The 9,325-nt window shown below is 54.7% G+C and overlaps 2 protein-coding genes across 2 annotated transcripts; one reads left to right on the top strand and one right to left on the bottom strand.

Moving 5' to 3' along the window:
• Positions 1-1,560: 1,560 nt before the first annotated feature.
• Positions 1,561-4,584, top strand: SMAC4_00326 (uncharacterized protein). Its single transcript, XM_003351733.2, has 2 exons — positions 1,561-2,708; positions 2,771-4,584. The coding sequence occupies exons 1-2, from the start codon at positions 2,039-2,041 to the stop codon at positions 4,237-4,239; spliced, it is 2,139 nt and encodes a 712-aa protein (XP_003351781.1). The 5' UTR covers positions 1,561-2,038; the 3' UTR covers positions 4,240-4,584.
• Positions 4,585-4,706: 122 nt separating this feature from the next.
• On the bottom strand, positions 4,707-8,269 carry SMAC4_00325 (uncharacterized protein). The gene is made up of 6 exons (XM_024655362.2): positions 7,396-8,269; positions 6,449-7,342; positions 6,304-6,390; positions 6,174-6,248; positions 5,922-6,118; positions 4,707-5,849 (listed from the first exon to the last, which is right to left on the bottom strand). The coding sequence occupies exons 1-6, from the start codon at positions 7,635-7,637 to the stop codon at positions 4,915-4,917; spliced, it is 2,430 nt and encodes an 809-aa protein (XP_024510999.1). The 5' UTR covers positions 7,638-8,269; the 3' UTR covers positions 4,707-4,914.
• Between the last annotated feature and the right edge of the window lie 1,056 nt (positions 8,270-9,325).

The raw sequence follows: 9,325 nt of genomic DNA, 5'->3' as shown, positions 1-9,325 counted from the left end.
GGGGGGGAACAGTGAACAAACTCCGTCCGCCGTCGCCGCCGCCCGCAGTCCGCGCATGACTCCATTGTGGTTGGCCGGCGAGGCTGGTAAAGTCAACAAAGGGTAAAGTCAACAACATGCCATGTGTGGGGCAACCTCGTTTGGACGCGGTTGAAGGAGGAAGGAGGGCACGAGGGCACACTCTCGGCGACATCTCTGGGCATCTCTGGGCATCTCTGGGCATCGTGACAGCCAAGAATAAAAAAAGAACGGAACGAGAAACGAAAAGGTGTCGCGTGTGTGTCTTCCTCTTCGGGGGATGGTCCTCCTTTCTATCGTTTCTTGGTATCTTGGCCTCGACGACCTCGCATCCACAATTCGGCCGTGCAGCAACGATATCCAGGAGGTCCTGGAAGAGCTGGAGTCAAAAGTATACGTTGAGGAATCCATCGCGGGGTTCGAGGTCGATCGAGGTCGGTGTCGTGTGTCGTCTGGCGTGTGCTCTATCACCAAACTCGGCCTGGTGGCGGTCCTCGATATCATCCCTTGGCGGTCGTGTTGCCAAAATGACTCGCAGTTGTTACGGGCGGGTGCCAATGCGGCTTGGAGAGAGTTCTGCTGTCGTCGTTGGTTGGCTGCCGAGGCTGTCTGCTTGAGGCGACAAAAGCTTGACCTCACTTCCAACTGTTTGTTCTGTTTCAACCAGAATCAGTCGTTGTCGGGTTGAAACAAGGAAGCTTCAGCACCGCCGCTGTGGCACCCAAGATTCCAATATCTTAGAACACTATCGCTTCATGCCGTGCCCCCCGCTGCGTCACTGTTAGTGGAATTGCGTTGCGCTATGATGTCGACAGTGATATCAGCCCTGGACTTGTTAGTGGGCGCGGCGAGCGAACATTGTCCGTCCCTGCCTTTTCCGCACAGGCCGTTGTTGATCGATCGCCTCCAATTTTTGCAATTTTGCGGGAGCCTTTGACACGATCCTCTCATCCGTCCAGGATCCCGTCACAAGGAAACCCACCTCCAACGGTTCCAGGTGACAGGGTGAACGAGACTGATGGTCTCACAAGATATAGACAAGCAGCCCTTTTAAGAACCTCCTCAAGAATACCCATTGGCTTCAGCTGAGACCGGCATCTTTTCCTGTGATGCCAGAATACCGTATCCAATGCATCCAGAGGGGAAGAAAAAAAACCAATGCCGGAAGCCCACGGGGAAACCGATGTCAGCGGTCAGGGTCTGCAACCACTCCAAGGAATTCGACTGCTCCATGAGGCCCCGTTCATGGTACCTCTGTAGGAATTGGAGATTGAGAAGGAAAAATTCACGTCTGCCAATGGCAGTGCTCGATTCGACCACGATCTGGCCAATTCAAGGGCCATTCCTTCGGGAGTTCGGCGTGGTCATTTGCGCCTGCCCCCTGACCTTTGGTCAAAACATGTAGCTGTACCGCTCCTGCCCGCTGAATAATGGTGCAGCGACAGGTACTGCTACCCCTCCACTCCTCCAGCCTCCCCGCCCACCAGTGAGCCCACAGCCGCAGGTACCGAATACCTCTGGATGGGATCTGGGTACCTCTAGCTCCATCTGCCCCTCCAGTCTCCAGTCTCGCTCCTCCAGTCCCTCCACCAGTCCACCACACAAACCTCCACCCTATCCCAAATCAGAAAGAGACGGCTGGTATCCCAAGTACCATTCCCAAGCTCTTCCATCCAAAGTCTTGGCTCTTGCCATAAGAACTCACGACGGGTCCCGGCGTTGTGGCCACCGACTCCCATATCCATATCTTTTCCTCCCAGCGCCCTTTGTCCTTCTTCCTTCTCCATCATCTGATCTGATCTCCAGCATCAACACACCTGCTGTGCTGTTGGTCTTGGGATCTTGAGCAAGAAGACAACCCTCCCCCGTATCTCCTTGTTGACGCCTTCCAAGGACCTACCTACCTACCAAAGGGGAGCCAACCTTATACCTACTTTCTGATATCTTCTCCCCATCTTCGCAACCTATTTCTCACTTCATATACCCCACCCATATACCACAACCACTTCAGATCTCCAACATGGACGACGACGTAATACGTCCCGACGTTCACCACGACCCTACGCCGGGTCTGATCCCCGTGCCTCATGGGCCGGCCACCGGTGACGAGGCCCTTCAGCTTCCCTTCGGCGCCACCCCCGATCCAGACCACGAGAAGGCCATCTTCTCCTACCTCACACACCCTGACGACATCTACACAAAAGACGGCACCTACTGGGCCGACCTTCCCTTGCGCGAGAGGATAGCCTTCGTCAACAAGGTCCAGAATGAGGAGGCGAAGCAGGAGCTCAAGGCCATCGGCCGCATGATGAAGAAGGACCCTCTCAGCCCCGTCTCGTGGTACTTCCGCAACGCCGTTCTTCCCGGTGCCGGTCTCGGTCTCGAGGGCTACGTCCTCTTCAGTATCGGCAACATTGAGCCTCTCTTCAGAGCCACCTGGCCGCAATGCTGGGGTCATGAGGCTACCGTGTGCAGCAGCAACTGGATCGCTGCCGTAACATATCTCGAGGTTATCGGTATCATGGTTGGCCAGTTGGTCGTTGGTGTCATTGGTGACTGGATTGGTCGTCGCTGGGGTCTCATCCAGGATGCCGCCATCATGTTTGTTGGTTTGCTCATGCTCACGGCTTCTTGGGGTTTGAACCTCCAGGGCTGGGTTATCTGCTATGCTTGGTCTCTCTTCTTCTACGGTACGTTCCTTCCAATCGTGCAAAGTCGCAGTACGCGTGAAACTAACAGGATTTGCCTCTAGGTTTCGGTGTTGGTGGTGAATACCCCATTACTGCTACTTCCTCCATGGAGGACTCCGTCTCGTCCGGAAAGCTCTCTACCAGAAACGATCGTCTTCATCGTGGCCGCAAGGTTACTACCGCCTTCTTGATGCAGGGTTGGGGTCAGCTTATCAACCAGGCCCTCCTCATCATTCTCCTCCTCATCTTCCACGCCGGTAGCGGGTCTCCGCCTTATGGCACCACCACTGTCCAGTGGACGTTCAGATTGTCGTTTGCCATTCCAGCCGTTGGTACCCTTTGGCTCGTCTACTACAGAACCTACAAGATGCCCCACGCCAGCCGACAGCTTATTGCTGCTAAGAAGAAGAGCAACGTTACCGGCTACGATTACGACTCCCTTTCCATGACCACCAGACATTTCGGCGGCCGTCTCCTCGCCACCGCTGGCTGCTGGTTCTGCAACGACGTTTTCTTCTACGGCAACAAGCTCTTCCAGGCTCAGTTCATTTCCGTCATCAGCGGCGGCTCGAGCTCCGTTATGACCGGCTGGATTTGGAACTTGTACAACGTCATCATCTCCCTCGTCGGTTATTATTTGGCCTCCCTCCTCATGGACAACCGCTTCTATGGCCGCAAGATGATGCAGCAAGTTGGTTTCCTCATGTGCTTCATCATGTTCGTCATCCCCGCCTTCAAGTTGGAGTACTATACCAGCCCCGCCGGTATCAAATCTTTCCAGGCCATGTACTTCCTCTCCAGCTTCTTCAACCAGTTCGGCCCCAACAGCGTCACCTTCCTCGTCGCCGGTGAGGTCTTCCCGACTCCCATCCGCGCTTCTGCCCACGGCTTCAGCGCCTGCATGGGCAAGGCCGGTGCTCTTCTCGCCTCCGTTCTCTACAACTACATCGACACCCAGACCAAGTTCTACGTTGTGCCTTGGTTCGGTCTCGCCGGCATGGTCCTCACCTGGTTGTTCCTCCCCGACACCACCGGTCTTGACCTTAAGGAGCAAGAGCGGAGGTGGAGCTACATCCGCGCCGGCAAGGCCGAGGACTACCACGGCATCGCGATCCACCCCATGCATCTTTCCCTCTGGGAGCGTCTCCGCGGCGTTGGCAAGCACTACAACCCCGAGCTCGATCACAAGCAGAAGATTGAGGATATGCGCGAGGAGTGGGCTGGCAAGGAGCGCATGCGCCGCGAGAAGGAGGTGAACGGCCAGAACCATGGCGACGAGCTCGAGGAGGACGACTTCAACGACCAGGTCCACCACTACTTCCGTAACACCACCGACCAGGGCATGTTCGTTAACGACGGCACTCCCGGTCCCAGCAACCACTCGAGGTCGAGAACCAACAGCAGCGCGCCCCCCTTCGCTTCGGGCGCGAACTCGAAGGAGGCCGTCACGAGCGAGAAGGTCCGCCCCGCAAGCCCTTCGACGACACAAAGCCCGTCTTCGACAAGGCCTGTGAGCGAGAAGGAGCAATAGAGTTAAGGGATGAGCGGTGGTATTGGTGGGGTTTTGCTTTTTTTACTTTGCATGAACCAAAGAATAACAACAAAAATGTTAATGGTAAACGAGAACGATACGATGACTCAAAACAAAAGGGATGGATGGGGTCGAAGGAAAAACATGGAGAGCCGGACTGGACATGGATATGAAGTCCTGGACGTGGGATGGAATAAAGTTTTTCCCGCTTTTTTTTTTTTCCTTTTAAAGGCGGGCAAAGCAGGCGGGCGGGCCTGGCTTTTTAGCATTTTACTGGCGTATTACTTAATGTATCATGATACCTCGAACGCAGAAATGATTTTGGATAACTTTCATGGTTCCTCGATTCCTCTGGGGGTTTGTGACATGCATGCATGTAAGGTGTGATGACGTCTCAGCGAAACACAGGTGTCTGATCACGCAGGTATATTGGCAGGCTTGTTTCCACAGCCGATATTCGTCAAGATTGAATGTGAGAACTATCAAAAATTTCCAAAATTCAGTTGCCAGGTATGTCCAAAGATCGCGAACCCGAAAACTCCGGGCCATGACCCAAACATGGTATCCAAAATAGCCAGAAATATGACCAATACGCCCTTACCTATATATGACTCTACCATCGCATCGAATTATCCCCCCCTCCCTGCCTCTTCCTTCCACTCTCCTGTTCACCTCTTACCCATTCCCCTCCAACCCAAACATGGCACTAACAACATCCCAATCCCAAACCGCACTCGGTTCCACATCGCTCAAGTCCCTAATCCAATCCACGTACAACTCCACCGTCTCCTTGATCTCTATCTCGAACCTCTCTCCTCCGCACAGCGTATCCTTGATCTTGGTCAAGATCGGAAACTTGTCGCTCAGCACCATATGCAGGATAACCAAGATGCCAAAGAATATCTGCGTGAAGAAGAAGGGACAGGGCACGAGCCGCTTGTGCAGACACGTGGGCGACATGGCGATGGGCCATTTCAGCGAGGCCTTGAGACACTCGGCGGCGCCAACGGCGTCGTCTTGCGTCGTGGCGTCCGGGTGGTGCAGGGCTTTGTAGAGGAAGGGGCGGTGGATGAGGTATTTGGCGTAGTAGTAGCGGGAGCGGAGGAGGGCTACCTGCACGTCGTGGGCGTACGGGTAGCGGACCGGTGGAGCGTCGAGGTCGGCTGTAAACATGTGAGGTTGGGGCACCGGTTGGTGTTGTTGGAGGCCGAGGCCGGAGTTGAGAATTGGGTGTCCGTGTGACAGCTGCGGGGAGCGGAGGCCTGAAGCTGTGACGCTGGCGATGGATTGAGGCATGACGTTGCTCGGCATGGAGGCGCCGCCAACGGCCGAGCTGACGGAGCTGATTGACATGGTGCCTGTTTGGGGAGTGGGAAGCATGGGTGAGATGGCCGGAGTGCTGTTCGTTGTCGTGGTCGCCGTTGTCGTAACGGGGCTGTAGATGCTTGGACCGTTGTAGGTGGTTGCGCTTGACGGAAAGGCGCCGGGTGTGTTTTCTTGCCACTGTAGGTTAGGGGGCAGATAACCGCGCCAGCGCTCGAGGTCCGTTGCCATATGGCGGATCGTCTTCGGGGTGCTGCTACTACTGGGAGCGGTGGTGTTGTATGGTGCTGTTTGGAACAAATGCGTTAGAGAGGGTTGAGCAATATATGCTAGTGATCAATGGAAAGAGGGGGCCATACACCGACTGAGCGTCCCGTGGAATTCCACAAGCAACCGCCTAAGAGCAATGTGAGACGCGAAGTGCTCTTGGTATTGCGTCTCCTGATTGCTGATGTAATCGTCTCTCGAGGAGCAGGTACTAAAGTCAGGGAGGGAAACTACGTTCTCCATCTTCTCAAGTCCTGTGAGTGGGAACCCCAGCTCAAGGTTGAGGCAACTGGAAGCTGTTGATTAGTTTGGGTTGGCATTATCAAGGCAGGGCCGGCACATACGTTTCCATAACGGCACAGTGCCAAAATGCTCTCCTAAGCAAGTCTGCCTGTGGACCAGAGAGCGAGCCTGGGCTACTGGGGTATGTTAGTTTTGCATCGCGGACGAATTCAGGGAATGATATTGACGTACATCATGATCAAGGACTGGCAGGCCAGCGAGGCCTCTCTGATCATTTTCCAGAAACCCATGGGATATGAGCAAGTTGCGCAGTAGGTACTGTGCACGTGTTGGTTAGAGAGACTGACGACACAGGAGCTCAGACCGGGGTGCTTACCTAGCCAATGTGTATGCCTGTACCATCTCGAGGCTCGTCTCAGTAACACTGAACCCCAAACGTTTCCTCGCTTCGTTGAACAGCGTGATGCCAGGTGGGTGGTTTTTGGAACCTCCCCTCATGCCACTCGGCCGTCCTCCATACGCGTTGATGGGTGGGCCCCTATAGCTGGCCAGAGCAACCTCACCTAGGGCAAAGACAAGAAAGGCGATGGTGGACGTCAGTGTGTGATCGACTCCGTTCTTGAACAAAGTCGGAAGAATTTGAGTTAAGAAAGAATGGCGGTCCAAGATGGGATGCAGGAGGTTGACGGTGTCGAAGTAGGCCTTGGTCAACGTTTGCATAATATCCCAGTCCAGTCCAAAGGCTGATAAGGGAGCCAAGACAGGTGCGGGGTTGAAGTTGTCGCCATCTTGCAGGCTCATGGGTATGGTGTGGTTCCCTGAGAAGTGAGAACCAAGTGCTATTGCTGGACCTTCACGCGCAATCGACTTGAGGTCTCGGTTAAGGCATTTGGGCTGAATCGCCGACAGGTGAGCTTGTATTGCCGGCCACGCCAGCATCTGATGCGCAGCAGACACATATTGGTAGTGATTCTCGGTGAGCGAGGCCACATTGGGAGGCTCATGAGGCACCCCATCAAATAGTCCTTCTGGCGAACGGTGGTGCGCTACGGCAGGATGTGTTCCGTGGATGCCACTGGAATGGCCAGTGGATATGGTGAGAGGAGGAGTAGGGACGAACTGGGTTGCGGTACCGGAGTTGGTGTTTGGATGACATGTGGCCGACAAATGGTCCATGCGCGAACTCAAGTGGTCAATCTTGTCCTCAAGGACATTGAGAACATCTAGGACCTTGAGCTTGTCAAGGATTTCGACCAACGTCTTATCCTTCCTGGCATCCGTGTTAGGTTAAGACATGTCAGGTGGTGTGAGGCGTGGACTTACTTTGTAGGCTGTGGTTCCCTGTAGTGACACTCGACGTTGAATCGCTGGCAAGTGCTGCACTTTGGTCTTTGCTCGTCACATTTCTGCTTGCGAGCCCTACAGGTATCACAGGCCTGGGCGGCGATGGCACCGCGCTCTTTCCTCAAACTTGTGCCTGGCAAGGGCGGTGGATTAATATTGATTGTGCCACTTGAGGAGGCTGGCGAGCTTGTCTGATGAGGGTGAGCCGAAAAGTTATTCATGTTTAGGGGTTGCCTGCAACAGCTGCACCCGAACAAGGAACCGGGTGGTCTTGCCCGTCCTGCCCCGAGTCCGAGCGGTGCCGAAGGGTTTGGTGAGGTGACGGTTGAGCTACCGGTGCTCGGGAGTCTGGAAGAGACCGGAAGCCAGCAAAAAGGGGCTGGTTAGAAAGACCCGACCGCAGAGAACCCCAGGAAAACACAAGGCCCTTCAGCTCTATCTGCGTGGTATCCTTCTCGGTTACCTTTGCCGTGGCCTCTAACAGCCTATTGGATGTGGACGTGTGGGCTTTGAAGGGGGGGGGCACGAGGCTCTCCAGATCTGTTGGTAAGAAACGAGAGTGCGGAGTCGGACCGGGTTTTCCTGTTTGGGAACTGACAGTAACTAGTCGAGGTTGGGGGTTTGTGGAGCGAATCGGCGATGAAGTGCAGCGAATATTGGGCGGGGAGACGGGAGCTGTATGGTATGTAGTAGGTAGGTATGGTGGATTTAGGGATGTGTGGTGTAGAGCAGGTAACCTGGGTGCCGGGCAGTGCAAGAAAAGGAAAAGTGAGATATGGAAGACACGAGATGTAACTGCGGGAGCGATTTGGAACTATTGGATGCGAATCCGGGCGGGGGGGGGGGGGGGGGGGGTGGATCGATAGTAGTGCGGTAAGTAGAAATTGTTTGGGCTACCTTGGCTACTTGGTCGGGTTTGGGCTCTGTATACTCTTGATTTTTCCTTTGATTTGCATGGTTGGGCTGATGGCAGTGACCGTGTTGACTATGATGCTGAAACTGGGACACGACTGGAATGGACGGGTGGGTACAATAGCTTGAAAGCCACCCGGCTGAACAACATAAAGAGCGGAAGCAGGAACAGGAACGAAATAACATGGATGGGAGGCCACGAGACCACTCCGTGGCAGGTTGCCAAAGAACCAAAGTTCAGGTATATGAAAGCTTTTCGACAAGATCGGACAGTGAAAAGAGGATGCGCATCCTGCGAGATGGAAAGGAAGCGGGAGGGCCGGGCGGTTCATCAGTACCGAGAACTGCTACTGTTTTTGGCTCCAAGCTGGTTCCATGATTGTGACGAGAGCCTTGTCGATGGGTCTAATGGGCTGATGGACCCACTGGCCAGGCACACTGCACGCTTCGACTTTGCAAAATGTCGATGATGGCCGATGGATGGGCATCATCGCCATGGAGATCCCGGGCCTCTGCAGATAAAGCGACCCGGGGAGAAGGGGCGAGAGGACGTTTGACAGCCAGAAAATTCCAAAGCTGAGGCCAATACAGCTGGCTGCGGACCATTGAAAAGTGCAACTGGGGAAAGGGCCAGACTGGTTGCGGGCGCCTGAAACCCAATTCGCAGGGAAGAGAGGAGCAAAATGAGCTGAACTGTCGCGCTTGCCAATGTCGTCAACGGGATCTTGAAAAAAGTTGTGGTGGCAGTTGACGTCATCGGACAGGGGAAAAGGGTCCGTACCTACCTACGTAGCTTACTTATATTGGAGGGGGGCACGGATCATCTCCGCCAACCGGCCCCCCAGTCATCCCAGTGGCAGTCCTCCTTCCTGAAGAGCCCGCGCTCCAGTTGCATCACACCTTACCTGTCTCGGTGCACCGCAATCAAATGACCGACCCCCAAATATGACATCCCTCCTTCCCTCGCTGTCACTCTGCGTTGCGTGCCTGACAATTT

The sequence above is a fragment of the Sordaria macrospora genome, chromosome 1 (assembly GCF_033870435.1).
Source record: "Sordaria macrospora chromosome 1, complete sequence".
In the NCBI taxonomy this organism is placed as follows: Eukaryota; Fungi; Ascomycota; class Sordariomycetes; order Sordariales; family Sordariaceae; genus Sordaria; species Sordaria macrospora.
This window is presented reverse-complemented; position numbering and strand designations above follow the sequence as displayed.

Coding starts and splice junctions, on each gene's coding strand:
- SMAC4_00326 (XM_003351733.2), top strand. CDS start 2,039: ATGGACGACGACGTAATACGTCCCGACGTTCACCACGACCCTACGCCG. Junction 2,709..2,770: donor TTGGTCTCTCTTCTTCTACG/GTACGTTCCTTC, acceptor ATTTGCCTCTAG/GTTTCGGTGTTGGTGGTGAA.
- SMAC4_00325 (XM_024655362.2), bottom strand. CDS start 7,637: ATGAATAACTTTTCGGCTCACCCTCATCAGACAAGCTCGCCAGCCTCC. Junction 6,249..6,303: donor TGCCAGTCCTTGATCATGAT/GTACGTCAATAT, acceptor AACATACCCCAG/TAGCCCAGGCTCGCTCTCTG. Junction 6,119..6,173: donor CACTGTGCCGTTATGGAAAC/GTATGTGCCGGC, acceptor AACAGCTTCCAG/TTGCCTCAACCTTGAGCTGG.